Source organism: Bos javanicus, chromosome 24, assembly GCF_032452875.1.
Source record: "Bos javanicus breed banteng chromosome 24, ARS-OSU_banteng_1.0, whole genome shotgun sequence".
Lineage (NCBI taxonomy): Eukaryota > Metazoa > Chordata > Mammalia > Artiodactyla > Bovidae > Bos > Bos javanicus.
In genome coordinates, this window is record NC_083891.1 from 7,253,983 (window position 1) to 7,270,541 (window position 16,559).

A 16,559-nucleotide genomic window follows, 5' to 3' on the forward strand; every position below is an offset into this window, starting at 1 on the left:
TTTGTAGCAGCCACAAATGAACTGTGATCTAGTTTAAGAGCATAGTTTTTAAATGTTGGATACATCTTGATAACATTTTAATTAAACCTACTTCTGGGTTTCATTTAATTGTAATTTAAATGTATTGTTGTTTACTGTTAAAAGGAATGATTGGAGAATTAAAACAAAGTCCCCTTCAAGGTGCAGAGTCCATGGTGTTTATGGTGTTTTATTTGTTTGTACAAAGAAAGATTTTTGCACATCGTTTCCTTAAAGGAACTGTCACGGTGTTTGTGTGTTACCTCATCCTTAGGCTACAAGCATCTTAAAAACCTCTTAGTCTTTTCCTTAGGTTCGTTCCACTGAATGCTCCCTGAGACCAGCACTTGTGTGTCGGCCTGATTCTTTTCTCCTGACATGACTAGTGTGGCTGCTCCAGGCTAACACCCACTCACACTTGCTATGTTCTGGGTGTCACCTCAAGGGCTTCACGTGCTTTGTTTCCTGTGGTGTCCCCATAAGAGCCCTGTGATACGACTGGAATGATTATTATCATCATTTTATAGACAAACGTGAGGCTGGGAGGGCTGGGGGCCAACCCCAGTTTGCACGGTTGGCGGAGTGCAGCGCAGGGGCGGGGCAGTGCGGCCCGAGGCGTGCTCCTCTGCTGACAGCGCGGCTGCTGTTATCAGCGTGCTTTTCCTCCTCAGCTCGTTCTGAGCTGTAATTAGTGTTTTAAATTTTCACTCCTGAGGGAACTTCCGTCCAGGCCCTTTCAGAGTTAGAGAGAAGCCCAGCTCGTTTCCATGTTTCGGGATGCTTGGTATATTGGAATTGAAGGAATGACAACGTGTATTAAATTGTACAAGTTCAGTAGCGTCAGTGCATCTCTGTGATTCAGCTTCAGCTGTGGGTAACATCAAAAGTCAACATTTTGGGGTGCTTTATAAACATGACGTTTCAGGCCTATCTATGGCACTTTGATCCCCACCCCACCCTGTATACCCAAGGTAAAAATTTTTTTTTTTAATAAAGAAAGCTAAGAAAGATGGGATGTTCCACTTTTGGGTACATTTTCAAAATCATATGATGTTGACTGTACTAAATAAAGTAATCCATTTCTCATCATGTTTTTCTGGCATTTTCTTGCATTCTTCAGTTGCTAACATTGGCTTACTTCAAACATTTGGTGAAAATCACAGAAAGTCTAGGGAGCCATATGAACTATTTAGTTTTTGCCTTTATAAGGGTTCAGGATGGGGAGCACATGTATACCTGTGATGGATTCATTTTGATATTTGGCAAAACTAATACAATTATGTAAAGTTTAAAAATAAAATAAAATTAAAAAAATAATAAAAAAATAAAAACTCTGTAAACAAACAAACAAAAAAGTTACGGAAGAACTTTGCTATGAATCTGTTTGCTTTCCTTTAGAGATGGATGGGTTTTCAGTGTTTATGTCTATTACAGGAATGCTGACATGTTTGGAGAATATCAATTTGAAGAACAAAATATAAATGCATTCTTGGTTTCGCTTACAATTTTGAGCCATTTTTATGGAATTTAATCTCATAAACTTGTCAAGGTTTCTAGCAGTCTGACCACAGTTGTTCCATGGAACAGTATAGTCCAGCCCAGTATGAGGCTTCTTAATAAGCCAGACAGCAGCCGTGCAGTAGTCTGTCTGTGGGCGGTTTCCCCACCCCAGGGTCGTGATTGTCCTTGCTTACTTTACAGTGGGAGTAGCAGCCACGCTCACGTCAGCTCGCGGGTCTCTGCCCCCTCGCCTCTGGACCTGGCGCCCGTGGACCTGCCGGAGCTGGCAGAGGACGCGCTGGAGCTGCAGCTGCAGCAGCTGAGCCTGCCCCAGCTCTGCGTCTCCCTCCTGGAGGCCGCCGCGCCCCTCCTGAGGACAGGTCGGTGGGCCTTGGAGCCGGAGCTCGTCTGTACACTTTGTGTTTGTTTCTGTCTGTTTTCTAGGACTCTCGTTTTCCTCTTTTTCACCTTCTGTCTTACGATCTTTAAAAATCTGTATTTACTTAGTAAGTTCACATTACTGAGGACTTAGTAAGGGCTTTATTCTCTCTCAGTTAAATGCGGATGTCATGGAGCACTGTTCAGATAGAGTGTCCCTTTTCACTTCTGGCCTTTTATGGCACAGACGTCCGCTTGTGTGTGGCTATTTTAAAGGTAAGCAGTGAGAAAAAAAACAACACAAGTGCAGTGAGTTAGAGAAGATGGACTGGCATGAAGAGACCAAAAGAAACACTTCTTGGCTTTAGCTTTTTAGAGATTTTTTGAGTTGCTTCCAGTTGTTCGCTCTTCCCACTCAGTTTTGACTTGAGTGATAAGTGAAAGTGAAAGTTGCTCAGTTGTGTCTGACTCTTTGTGACCCCCATGGGTTATATAGTCCATGGAATTCTCCAGGCTGGAATACTGGAGTGGGTAGCCTATCCCTTCTCCAGTGGATCTTCCCGACTCAGGAATCGAACTGGGGTCTCCTGCATTGCAGGCGGATTCTTTATCAACTGAGCTATGAGGGAAGCCTGAGTGATGGGGACATGTTAAAAACCAAAACAGCCTCGACACTGGATTGTACCTTTGCAGTAATATTGTCCTCTTAAAAAACAAACCAGAGTTCAGAAAACCCAGACCTTCTGGAATGACATTTCCTCACCACTGTGCTGGAAGTTTGTGCAGATGTCCTGCAGTGAACTCTGGGAAGTGGCTGTGATCTTCCTGGAGAAAGAATAGTGTGGCCAGTGTCCAGGGCAGTCCCGCAGTCAGTCAGGTTACCATGCACCGAGGCCCAGCTGTGCTCAGCTGCTGGACAGGGTCTGGTGCACGTTATTCCACGTGCTCCTCACACCAGCCTATTTGGTTCACCCCTCAGTGGTAGTTACTGCTCTTCTCCCTGTTTTACAACAAGGAAGCTGAGGTTTAGAGTGCTTTAGAAACTCACCCAAAGTCAGACAGCAAAGAACGGAGACTTGAACTTCAGTTCTGAGACCAAAATCCATGTACTTAGCACTTTGCAAGGTAAAGGAACATTTGCAATCTCCTTGGTATTTGTATTCTCTAAGTATATACATTTTAAGTAATTGATAAACTTGTCAAAATATAAACACAAGATAAATTTTGCTTTGGTTTATACTGGCTGAATGATAAGTGTATCCCATGCTAATGGTTCTGTAAGTCCTGTGGCTATTTTTTGCTTGCTTGGAAGTGATGTGGAAGAGGCAGGAGGTAAGTGTGTATTTGGGAACATTAACAGTTTTTATTCTGAGAACAGTATACCTTAACTTCTTACTGATTGGAGAACTCCGCTTTGGGAGTGAGGAGAACAGATTGATTCATTTACTAATAAAGTGACGTGAAGGAAGATCTGAGCTTCTTCAGCATCAAGTGTGTATGTTTGGCTGCATGGTGTACTGAGGAGAACAGTTTTAGATTTAATGGTTTTGCATTTAACCTTTTCTTAATTTGCTGTAGAAAGTCGGATTGATAATTATAAAGCTGTATCATGGTACATAAAATTTTCTAAATGTTCTCTTGCCCTTTGGTAAAGGCACATTATTGCTTAATTTGTAATTGTTCAAAGTCATAAGAGATTTCTAAGAGAATTTGCTCCAGCTGTTCCAATGAAGCAATTAATCTGGACCCTCATGATCCAGTAGTTTGTTTTACTCTCATTCGTTAGAAATTGACCTTTGGTATGTGGGGCAGGAAAGTCCAGATTGAATACTCACCTCACCTAGGATTATGGGTGGTGGAATTTCTTTGTTGTTCTGTCTCTGTGGAGAAGGAGGCTGCCCAGGTGGGTTGACAGCACCCTTTCTTCTGGAATGTTTTTAGAGTTTAAGGTGAGTGTAGGTTTCCCAAACTCCTGTGTGGGAAACTACTAATTCATGACAAGACTTAAACCTCCTACTAAGTGGGGAATTCATTAGACCATATCTTCTCAACTGACCTGTGCCTTGTCAACATATTACATGTAACGTGGATGGTCTCTGAATTTGAAAACTTACTTTACTCTGTCTCACAGTGCTTCTAGTTATATTGTTATTCTCTTCCTGGCTGTCTTTCCTACTTATGAGCACATTTGATTTTTTGGTGGCTGAATAGTGTTATGATTGAAACAGAAGCCTAATAGTGACTGTATACTGTGGCTTCCCTAGTCATCTCTCTTTTAACAGTTCTAAAGACATCAAAAAATAAGAAGAGAAATAGGAATTTGGGGGGCATTAGTTAACCAGAGGATTGAGCAGTATGCTATTCACCTTTACCCGGAAGTTAACTTTTTTCCCTTCTCTCTCCTGTTTGTATTCCCAGGTAGTAGACAGATGATAATAAGAGTTCTGGAGTTGCTCGCAGAAGTTGTGGTGCTTATTGGTGAAGCGATTTCAGCACATCTGTGGGATGACAGCAGTCTTTTTGCAATAGATATGGTGAGACTCAAGGTTTTCCTTGCAGCGTGGGTAATAACATCAGTCTTTTGTTTTATCTTGGTCCTTTCAAGCTGGCTTCATTGTCTCATTAGCCTTTGAAATCTTTCTTTGTTTTAGATGCAATAGATCCCAGGCTTATTTTGCACTGTGTCTGGAATCAGCTATTTCTTCAGAGATTCTAGTTACTTTTAATGCGTGCGTCCATGTAATGGAAACCATATCATATTTTACACTTCCCATATATCATAAATCATTTGCTTTTTTATATCCTTTATTTTCAAATTATCATCTGATGAGCTTGCTTTTCTGGGCAGAACTGGTGTTCTGTTTTTCTATTAATGTAAATTTGTAACTTATGCCTCACTTTTCCTTTTTTTTTTTCCTTCGTCAGAGAATTGGAAGTAAAATTTATTAGTCATAAAAATATATATTGCTTCCTAGAGTTACCATTTTTTCCTCTTTATGTTATTTTGACCTACGTAGATCTGTCTACATTTTATTAAACTTTGCTGTAGGCTGCTTGAAATCCTTGTGCATAGACGTTAAAACAGGAAAACAAAATCCTGATGTTTACTTTATACCAGTATCTATGTGTGAAGAACTCCCCCAATTTTTTTATATACACAAATCTCTTGAGAAGAAGAAGGATTTAAATCTTTTACAATAGGTTTAATAAATTGTTTCATGTCCTTCAATTTCCTTGTTTATAAAATAGGGATTATAGTTCTTAATCTTAGTTTTCTGATAGTTCTTAAGGTTATCCCACTATTTTGTAGTACTTTTAGAAGATTTTCACATATTGAAGATTTTCAACAAGTGAGTTTTTCCTGAGAAGTGTGAAGAATGTTTTATCAGTTGCTTCTTAAAATAGCTTGAATTTCTTGGCCAGAACATTTATCTGTAAAAGTTAGTCATTCACTTTTAACTTTTGGCTGCTGATCTTTTATGATTCAATGAATTATTTTTACTTTAAAGGTTAAATCTGATGTACAAGAGCCAATTGGTATGTTAGAAATGTTAAATAAAACAGTACTGCTTGAAATTATATTTGATCTACTTATTTAAAAGGAAAAAAATGCTCCCTAGGAAAAAAAATCTCATTCCTTTGGGCTATATATTAATAGAAGCAGACAATTAAGTAGAATTTCTTAATGTCCTTACTTTTGCAAAGTTTAAAAAGAAAACAGAGGTATATTTTTGTTGTGTCATTAAAGGAACAAAATAAAAAATTTGAGCAGTTCAGTAATTGAATACCTGAAGATGTGTAATAAATTCTCTAAAGCTTTCCAAAATATTGCTAATAACACTCATGAAATTCCATAACTCAGTTTGTGTAAGCATAGTCGAAGAAATTTTTTTCTCTATAAATTGAAAATTTTTATTTCATTTGAAACAAATAAAATATTTTCACTGAAATTGTTATATTTTGTTAAAATTAAAAATTTATTGATAAGTGTTTGTAAATGTTAGAAGACCTGAAGGATGTCATCTCTCCTCTGCCTCCCTAGGAAGTTGTGTTTATTTTCCCTTATTTGCCTGGTAAGTTAGGCTCACGGAGTGAGGCTCTCCTCCCCGTGCCAGCTGACTCCAGACTCCTGGGGCTGCTTCTCGTCAACGTTTGCCCTTTTCCTCTCTGTCACTGTTGTCTCTCAATGTCACGAAAAGCAGTCTTTGCTCCTTAATTACTCATTCCTTGTAAATTCCCGCCTGACCTGCTGTGAGCTGGTGACTTAGATTTCCTGGTTTGTTAGAAGAGTTGCTGGTTGAAGTTCAAGTGCAATTGCGAGGATTGTGAAAGATTCTAGAGAGAGGGGCTTGGTATCCAGTAAGGGCTCAAGAAGGGTAACTGAACCAAAGTTTATGTCTGTTTAATTTATTAAGTTGAAAAAGATTGACTTAAAACCTAAAATCCAACTTCAGGTTTTGCTTGATATTTGTATTATTCAGACCACAAAGACTTCATTCGTGTTGCGTCTTTACTCTCTATTACACATTTCATCAATAGACAGTTATCACTTTATCGAATTTTTTTGTTCTGAATTATTCATTATTTATACCTTAGAGATTTTGTTCATATTTCAGTACACTAATTTTTTTAATTGAAGTGTAGTTAATATACAGTATTGTTCGAATCTTTGCTACACAGCAAAGTAATTCTGTTATACACATGTATACTTTCTTTTTTTCAATAATCTTTTCCATTATGGTTTATCACAGGATATTTAATATAGTTCCCTGTGCTGTACACCAAAACCTTGTTGTTTATGCATTCTAAATGTAATAGTTTGCATCTGCCAAGCCCAGACTCTCATTCCATCCCTTTTCTTCCTCGCTTCCCCTTGACAAGCACAAGTCTGTTCTCTTGTCTGTGCGTCTGTTTCTGTCTTGTAGGTAGGTTTTTTTTGGTGCTATATTTTAGATTTATCGAATGATCCATGTAACAGGTTTACTTTATATAAATAATTTTTCATTTTAGTTTTCACATCTTTTCCATGGAAAGTTGAGATGAGAACCACAGTGGTTTTTTTCTTCTCCCGTCTCCTAATGCTGTCCTTTTAGCAGGACGTTTATAGATGCATGTTGTTACGATTTGCCAGTCTTGTGTAACGAATTTTACCTTTCTCTTCATACTTTATGCATACCTTTCAGTTTAAAAGATACAACTACTATTGGAGTCGTAAGCTATCTAGAAATTAATAATGGTGGAACATTTGCTCTGAATTGGCCTTGTTACCTGAAGAGAGATTATATAATTTAATATTTCATTTTTTTAGAATTATTTGTCTCTGCCTGTTTCATGTCTTAAGTAAATTTGGGATCCCTTTGAGGGCAGAGATCATATCTCTAAAACTAGTGCCTTTTCCCCCACAATCTTACCACTGTGTTCAGGAGACAATAAGTCCAGTAAGTTACTGGATGAGAGGTTTATATGTAATGTTCAAAGTTGGAACAATCAAGCACGAGAAACTAGGAGGAATTTATGGTCCCTTAAGGTTTTATATTTTGTTTATTTATTATTAGAGTTCATCATGTTAATTTCTTAAAACTTGTAGCTTTTAAACAATTTAGGTGTGCTGCTTATTCTCGCCTACCATTAAAAGAATCTTGTTTATTCTTACCAGGAGGAATACATTTGAGTTATTTAATGATAACATTTTATGTCATTCTCCATGACGTTTGCATACTGGCCCCTGCAGTTGACTGTGGTCCCCTGATTGGTGTTTAAATGTTTGCAGAAAGAGAAGCTGCTCGTGGTGTTGGCATCCCTTGGAGACACCGTGTGCTACCATAAAAGCAGTGTCAGTCTGGAGCAGCCGGAGGCGCTGGTCGTGCACCACAGGATGGCCTTTGTCAGCATCTCGCTGTTTGCCGTCCGGCTCCTGCAGACGCTGCTCCCTGTGGAAAAGGTAAGGCGGGTAGTGTGGCTTATTTGTAGTTTACCGGGTGTTACGGTCCCTGTTGTAATTCCTTCTGGTCATTTCACAGTGTACAGAGATTTTACTGGAAATGCAGAAGTTGAGAAATGGCTAATTTTAACATATTTGACTAGTTTTGACAAATCAGTTGACAGAAAAAAGCACTCATTTTGTAAAGTTCTTTTTTTTTTTTTTAAGGTGATTTTAAAAAATTCTTGTGAAGCATGTTTAGAAAAGTCCATTCTTACTAAGTGACTAGTTGTTGTTGTTCAGTCACTAAGTCGTGTCTGACTGCAGCCGCGTGGACTGTAGCACGCCAGGCTCCCCTGTCCTTCACCGTCTCCCAGAGTTTGCTCAGATTCATGTCCACTGAGTCGATGATGCTGTCTATCCATCTCATCCTCTGCTGCCCCCTTTTCCTTTTGCCTTCATTCTAAGTGACTGTATCTCTATTTAAAAAGTAACCACCCCCCCAAAACATGAGGTAGAGCACGGCCAGCATTTCACCACCCCCCTCCTGTCCTTTATCTCTCCTGCCCTCGCCCCCACCCCCAGCTAAACTCCTTTCTGACATCTGTCACCATAGAAGACTTTGTCTGTTTTTGAACTTTATATAAATAGACTTACAAAGTGTTTACTCGCTCAAGATGTTTTTTTGAGATTCATCCTTGTTGTTGCTTGTAGCAGGTTGTTAATTTTTATCACAAAATACTTCTCCATTATGTGACTGTATGTTAAATGTGATTTTAATCAGCGTGACTGTTTCTTTTAAGTCCCCTTATTGACTGTACTTTTAATTGGAGGATATATCTCTGCATTTGAATGTTAGTAAAAATATCTCAAATGACTCATATGCAAGTGTTGTGCAGTGGACTTAACTGCAGAAAGAAGGGTGTCGCATCATGCTTAGCTGAAGGTATGGGAGAAGTTAATGTAGCTAAAGAACTGTTTCCTGTGTCTTTTGTTGTCCTTTGTTAATACGTACTTTCCCTTTTGGTTCCTAGAATCTGCAGAGCATGTAGTCTAAACTCCATTTAATAACACATATGCAATATATGTAATATATTATCAGGCCATCTGGGAAAATCAAAAGAAAACATCAAACTTCAAATATAGTATTTTGCTTTAGGGAAAAGTAACATCATTTCTGTTGATTTTAATTTTCAACTTTTATTCATTAGTCATTATATTTCTGAAAAGCATACCACTCTGTTAAAGAGTGATAATTTTCCAAGGCATTTGTTGTTGTTTAGTCACTCAGTCATGTCTGATTCTTTGTGATCCCATGGACTACAGCATGCCAGGCTTCCCTGTCCTTCGCCATTTTCTGGAGTTTGCTCAAACTTATGTCCATTGAGTCAGGGATGCCTTTCAGCCATCTCTGTTACCCCCTTCACCTCCTGTCATCAGTCTTTCCCAGGATCAGGGTCTTTTCCAGTGAGTTGGTTCTTTGCATCAGGTGGCCAAAGTATTGGAGCTTCAGCTTCAGCATCAGTCCTTCCAATGAATATTCAGGGTTGATTTCCTTTAGGATGGACTGGTTTGTTCTCCTTGCAATCCAAGGGACTCTCAAGAGTCTTTTCCAGCACCACAGTTCATAAGTGTCAATTCTTCAGCACTCAGCCTTCTTTATGGTCAACATTCACATCTGTACATGACTACTGGAAAAGTCTTAGCTTTGATTGTATGTACCTTTGTCGGCAAAATGACGTCTCTGCTTTTTAATATGGTGTCTAGGTTTGTCATAACTTTTCTTCCAAGGAGCAAGCATCTTTTAATTTAATAAATTCCAAAGCATAAACATAATTTGAAGGATTTTAGTCATAAAAGACCGGAATTGCATTTAAAATATATGTATTTTATTATACATTTTATATATATACATATTATAAATACATATACACATATACATATACATAAATACATATAAATACATATAAATACATATAAATAATATATACATATTATAAAAGAATTGCAGTTAAAATATAGGTGTCTCACTTTACATAATAATATCATATAACTGAAAACTTAGTAGTGCTACAATAACTTATTAGGTGTTACCAGATTCAACATTCTATATGTTGAATGTTGTTGGAAAAGTTACTTGTTAGTTGTACCATAGAGCTTAATTTTTGCTTTTTTGATTATAGATGTTTTTCATCTATATGCTTATTAATTAAAATACAAATCAGTAATTTATTTTATTTGAATAGAATAATATAAAGTCAACTCTCCATGACTTTTTTTTTTTTCTTCAGATACTTACTTTTCTTGTTTTTGAAGGCAAATCAATATCTGCAATTTTTGGTAGCTCTTTTAAAAATATAGCTTGGAACTTCATTAGAGCAGTAAATGGGTCAATGAAGAGATTATAATAAAAGTATCAGCTTATAGATGGTTATAATTGCTTTGAGAACTTTAAAGTGAAATTTAAACAAAACTGCTCTTCTATTGCTGTTAAAATTGTCCTTTAATTGATAAAAATACAAGGTTTTGCTGCCCTCTGCCTGTTGCTAGCCCACCAGAAACTGAATTTGAATCTGAACTCTGAAACTTTCTACACTGAAAGTAGCTTTTAAATATTTGAGTTGCCACTTACCAAATGTGTAATTGGAAGTTGGAAAACGATAGTATGACTCTATGTAAGGATTTCCTGAATTTGAAAATTTTGACAGAATGCCCTGGAAGACCTTTTTTGAAATTGATAATTGCTGGTTTTTAGATGAATTTGGAGAATATCCACTTAGAGGTTAAAAGGAGGCATTGGTAATCTTATGAAAAATGCTATGCTTGGTTAGATCCAATTGGTGAGACAAATGCTGCTGACTCTTCTTTACCTAGTGGTGGTGATGGCACTCCACTGAAGTATCTCCACTTTTAGTCCCGCCTCACTGACACGTGACTAAGGCTTGGAGGACCACCGTCTTCAGCCTGGGGTGTAAACTGTGATGGGGCCTCTGGCCCTTGCGAGGATTAAGTGTACGCCCTTCCCTTGGTGCTCTGAGTTCCTGAGATGAATTTCAGATGTGGGAATGTAGAATGAAAATGTCAGAATTCCTGAGTGATGGATGAGAAGAGGAAAGAGAGGAAATTAATATTTATTGAGTGGGATATACCACATTTTCTACTTGTTTAATCCTCACATCAGCTATTTATATTTTTGTGCCTAAAGTCAGAGAAAGCTCTTTTAAACTAGAACACAGCGTCTTTGGAGTTGATCCATTAGGATTTACTATCTCAGCTCAGTGCCCACCTCACTCAGTCTTTTTGCTAATTCCTCTCTGTCTTCCTAACCTCTTAAAGAGGCAGAATCCCAAGACTGGCTATGCCCCTCATGAAATGTCATCCCATTTTGAGTCTTTAAATGCCATTTATTTGGGGACACCTCCCAAACTTATATTTCCAGACCACATGTGTCGTCTGAACCCCAAAGTCCTATGTATATCCTGTATCCTTCTTGCATCTTCCCTTGACCGTTCATATCTCCAGCTTAACAGGTCCCAAGCCTAGTTCTTTGCTTCCTTCCCAAGTGTGTTCTCCCTGTGGTCTTCCCATCTCAGTAAAGGACACTTTCATTCTAGTTGGTAGTTGATCATGAGAAAACCTTACAGGCATCCTTGATTCCTGTCTTTCATACACTTAGGTCCAATCCCTGGACAAAGTGTCTTTTTCCTTTGATCATCGGTCCAGAACCTGAGTAATTCTCACCACTCCCACTGCTACTGCCTGAGTTGAAGCCGCCATCCCGTCTTGCCTGGGTTGTTGCAGTGACCTCCTCCTTGGTCTCTCAGCTTCCACCATTGCCCTTTTCCACCTGTTCGTTTGGACTGATCATGATGTTTGCCCGAAACCTTCCAGTGCCCCCTTGGAGGACAAGTCCTTTTGATGATCTGAAGCCTTCCCTGATCTGGTACCACTGCCCCCGGAGGCCATCGCCCCGCGCTATCTCCACTGGCCTGCTTGCTGCCAAAGATGCTCCGTGTCTGAGCCTTTGTACTTGCTGTTCCCTGCGCTGTGACTGCTTTTCCCTCAGATGTCCACGTGGCTCCTGACTCCCAGGTCTCCACTTACATGTTGCCTTGTCAGAGTCCTTCCTCTGCGCCCCCTCCTGTCGCTCCTTGGTCCCTGTCCATCCTTCCTGTTTTTAGAATTTTCTCAGCACTCCCAGCCGTACCTGACAAGTGTGGCTTACTCTTTGCTTTCTCCTCTGGAATGTTAACTTTGTGAGGGCAGAGGTTCTGTCTCTTTCCCTGTGTCCCTAGGAGCTGAAATGGTGCCCGCGCACAGTGGGGGCTCAGGGAGCGTTAGCCAAGGGAGCAAATAATTAGTCAAGAGGTAATTTAGTTTCTTTCTCTTTCCATTAGGAGTGTTCTTCACAGAATAAGAGAAATTTCTCTTGACTTTGTAATGGCTGCTATCTTAATAGTTTTTTTTTTTTTTCCATGCTCAGTAACATAAAATTTTGATTCCTTTAGTTTTTAACTTTCATTTGGCAACTTTATTTCATGTAAAAGCATTGTTTAGCTGATTTAGCTCTTAGGCCTTCAGACAGTTAATAATTATCCTTAAAATATGTTATCCATGAAAATATTATGACCAAACCTGCTAAAATAAAGGCAGCATAGTACTGAGCTCTTCTCAAATGGTTTTCTCTGAATGTTGAGTTTTCAGTTCTTTTCATTAGTTGATGCATAGAATCCTATCACAAAGCTAGAATCATTAAAAGAAAAAATCTAACAGGGTTTTCTTAGTTTTAAATCAATTAAGTTATAAAATGGGCCCCTTTATTTTATACTAATTAAAGGTCAATTTTTTGTGAGTGTTCTAGAACTGTATTAAATATTATGTTGAATTTCTCCTTTCTCTTCTAAAACACAAAACCAAATAGAAATTAATTTCTGTTCAAATCAATGTATAGTTATACTTGATTTATCTTTAAGCTCAGTCGTGTCTAACTCTTTGCGACCCCATGGACTGTAGCCTACCAAGTATCTCCGTCCATGGGAGTCTCCAGGCAAGAATACTGGAGTGGGGTGCCATTTCCTTCTCCAGGGGATCTTCCCAACACAAGGATTGAACCCAGGTCCTCCGCATGGTAGGCAGATGCTTTACCATCTGAGCCACTGGGGAAGTCCTTAATTTAGTGTTATTCAATTCAGTGTGTAGTTAATAAGCCCTGGGCTGTCTCCTCAGGGGTTTACTGCATTTTTTCCTGACCATCTGTGTGCGCCTGCACGGGATGCTTAGAGAGAGAGGCCTGGTGCCTTCTCTTCAGCTCTCTTCTGTTCAGCATGAACAAAGTGTGGGCTCCGGGGAGAGGAATGCTAAGGGTTGCTGTGGGGAAGGGGAGGTATCCCGGACCCCAGGCTTTGGAAAGGAGTTGAAATTTGGACTTGGGATATTTTGGGCTTAGAAAAAACTGCATTGAACAAAAGTGTAGAGGTAAATTAAGTCTTGGGGGATGGAATTTTCTTTGGAAAAGCACGGATTTTGTGATAGAAAATTACTAAAAAAAAAAAGTCGAAGTGCATTAAGATTATAGTTTACTGTATTTATCTGACAATGGTTAATTTTTTTTTTTTTAATTTATCAAGGCAAGCCGCTTTTTACCGGAGCCTATGTCAGCAGCATTATTTTTTATTTCTTTGGACATGCCTGTTTCTTTGGAATATCCAAACATTCACGAAGCTGTTGTGGCCTATTTGGAACAGCTGAATTCTGAAAACTACAGTATTTATAAACGAACTGCAGAGGCTGCTTATTCAATTGAGTGTACCTGTAACTTCCTGTCTGATGTTGGGAAGGAGGTAAAAAGTTTTGTTAACGTCCCTTTAAAATTCCTTTGATAAAATGTTTAGAAAATTCAACCTATAGTTTTCAAACTGATGGACATTTAACAATTGAATTCTTCGGGGTAGGATTCATTATGACTTAATGGCCCAATTACAAGATTAAGGATATGATTTATATAAAATAAAATGAAGATTTGATTAATGAATGGTGTATTTTCATGAGACCAGTGGTATTTTTTAAAACAATTATAATCAATATCTTTATTAGATTGAGTTCCTCTTTGAAGTGGTTTAGTGTGTGTGCACAGTGTGACAGGTGACATAAACAGAATTAGAAGGGAAAATTTAGTGCTTATTTGTAGACATATTTTTCCCTTAATATTTTATAGATCTTTATTTATATAAAGAGCTCGTTCTTTTGTTAAATAAAATTATGAACAGCATTTTAAGGTAGAAGGTCTACTTTCGGTACCCTGTTACAGTAGTAATTATGTATTGTTACTTATCCCTTTTAGGATATTATTTAGTATGTTATCTAAATAACATAAATAAAAGTAGCACTTTCTAAATGAAAGCGTTGCTATGCTAAGTCACTTCGGTTGTGTCCAACTCTGTGCTACCCCATAGACGGCAGCCCACCAGGCTCCCCCGTCCCTGGGATTCTCCAGGCAAGAACACTGGAGTGGGTTGCCATTTCCTCCTCCAATGCATGAAAGTGAAAAGTGAAAGTGAAGTCGCTCAGTCGTGTCCGACTCTTAGCGACCCCATGGACTGCAGCCTACCAGGCTCCTCCGTCCATGGGATTTTCCAGGCAAGAGTACTGGAGTGGGGTGCCATTGCCTTCTCCAAATGAAAGCGTTAATGAGTCTTAAAATAGACATTGCTTCAATAATTGTTTACTGTCTGAAATATCAAAATGGGTCCTGAAGATTTTGAAAAATTAGGAGCAAAATTGTTACTCCTTTTGGCCCCTACAGGGGACTTTTTGGGAACCTCATACTTTAAATTTTCCTTATTTACCAATTATTGTTTATTTTTATTTTCTTTTCCCTTCATCTTTATGCCACTGTATCTTGTTTCCTCCATGACAGAATTTTGAATTGCTGTTTAGTTGAATTATTCCTGTGGCATTTTGCATGGCTAGTTAATCACACATGTATTGATTGTACCCTGTTTTCCTAGAACCTGTCAGGATGTTAGAAGCGGGAGGTAGATCTTAAAATACACGGGTCCTGCCTTGAGCTGCAGTTAATAGGGAGACAAGGGCACAATTGAGCCGTCAAGGAACATGCCACTCAGAGGTAAATAGAATAAAGTCTCAGGTGGTGTTGAGTTGGGCATTCTCTCCACATTTTTCCTCTGAGGCTGACCTTTTCAGTCTGCTTGTGGAGATGGTTGACTTAAGCAGATGTGAACAGGCTCAGGGCCTCTGGATGATCCAGTTTCTTGAAGCTGCTTTGTTAGCTGTTGAGAATCTTACTGTGTATGACCTTGACATTTACTGTTGCTTTCTGCTTCTTTTTTAGGGAGAAAAGAATCTCTCAGAGTTAGTGGAGCTGGCAGATCAAGCCTTACGTAGCTTTTCCTACCATCAGCATTTCCCCCTAATAAAGGAAATCATCTCCATTTGTTCAAAAATGTAATTATTTTTCTTAATATGATTATATTATTATATGGTGTGTGTGTGTGTGTGTAAGTTTAGGGACAATAAAATGAAACTGGCTTTCAGTCTGGTTATTTTTTCGTTTAAATTGCTATTATATGTTCTGATTTTTAAACTGTGGGTGTATAGCTGCATTAGACAGTTAAATGTTTTCTTCAGCAGTAAACTAGAAATGTCATGTTTGTAATCAACATTAATTATCCTTAGATTTTTACACTTTTTGATGTCTTTCCAAATAAGTGTTCAAATTTGTTAATATATCTTTAACATTGTAATTAATAACTTGAATTGAGGGTTTTTTAAATGTAAGTTTCATTATTCCTATCTTTTATATAGATTTTTGGAAAGCATAGTGCATTGATTAACTTATTTTGGGGACATTGGAGCAGAGTTTGCTTTAAAACCTAGTATTTTCATTGCTTTTGGATAGAGTAAACTCCATAGTGATAAATATCCATTAAATATGGAATTTATTTTTTTATCCCTCTCCTGCTCTGTCTAGTCAGTCACCTCACATAATTATCTGGTGAGAACTACATTGAAGGTTTACTCTTACTACATATCAAGTGTACAAGACAGCATTATTAACCATGGTCCCCAGAACTTACCTGCCCTGTGTAACTGAAACCTTGTGTCCTTTGACCCACATCTCTGCATTTCATCCAGTCCCTGGCAATCACCAGTTCTACATTCTGCTGCTATGAGTTGACTTTTGTAGATTCCACATATAGGTCACATCATATAGTATTTGTTTTTCTGTCTTGGCCCATGTCACTTAGCATGTCGTTCAGCTTCATCTGTATTGTCACAAGTGATAGGATTTCCTTCCTTTTCCAGGATGAATGGTATTCCATTATGGGGCTTCACTGGTGGCTCAGTGGTAAAGAATCTGCTTGACATTGCAGGAGACACAGGTTCAATCTCTGGGTCAGGAAGACCTCGTAGAGAAGGAAATGGAAAACCACTCCAGTATCCTTGCCTAGAGACCCCATGGATAGAGGAGCCTGGCGGGCCACAGTCCATGGGGTTGCAAAGAGCTGGACGTGACTTAGGAAGTAAACAACAGCAGTATTCCACTGTATATATTTAAACACTGATTATTTTCATGTATTGGCTATTGTGAATAATTCTAGAGTGAGCATGGGACTGCAGATATCTCTTTGAGAAACCGACGTCATTCCCTTTGGTTACATACTTAACAGTGGGACTGCTGGCTCATACAGTAGTTCTAGTTTTAGTTTTTTGAGGAACTTCC

General features: G+C 38.5%; 1 protein-coding gene across 3 annotated transcripts in view; it reads left to right on the forward strand.

Annotated features, from left to right (window-relative positions):
- RTTN (rotatin) overlaps positions 1–16,559 on the forward strand; it is a 121,473-nt gene that overhangs the window by 15,123 nt on the left and 89,791 nt on the right. For all 3 annotated transcript variants that reach the window (XR_009733208.1, XM_061399551.1, XM_061399552.1), the window contains exons 9-13: positions 1,720–1,898; positions 4,315–4,430; positions 7,667–7,837; positions 13,444–13,656; positions 15,168–15,280. Coding sequence is in view for 2 of the 3 variants with exons in the window: in XM_061399551.1 (XP_061255535.1) it covers positions 1,720–1,898; positions 4,315–4,430; positions 7,667–7,837; positions 13,444–13,656; positions 15,168–15,280 (792 nt within the window). In the remaining variant the exon portion in view is untranslated. The remainder of the gene's footprint in view (positions 1–1,719; positions 1,899–4,314; positions 4,431–7,666; positions 7,838–13,443; positions 13,657–15,167; positions 15,281–16,559) is intronic.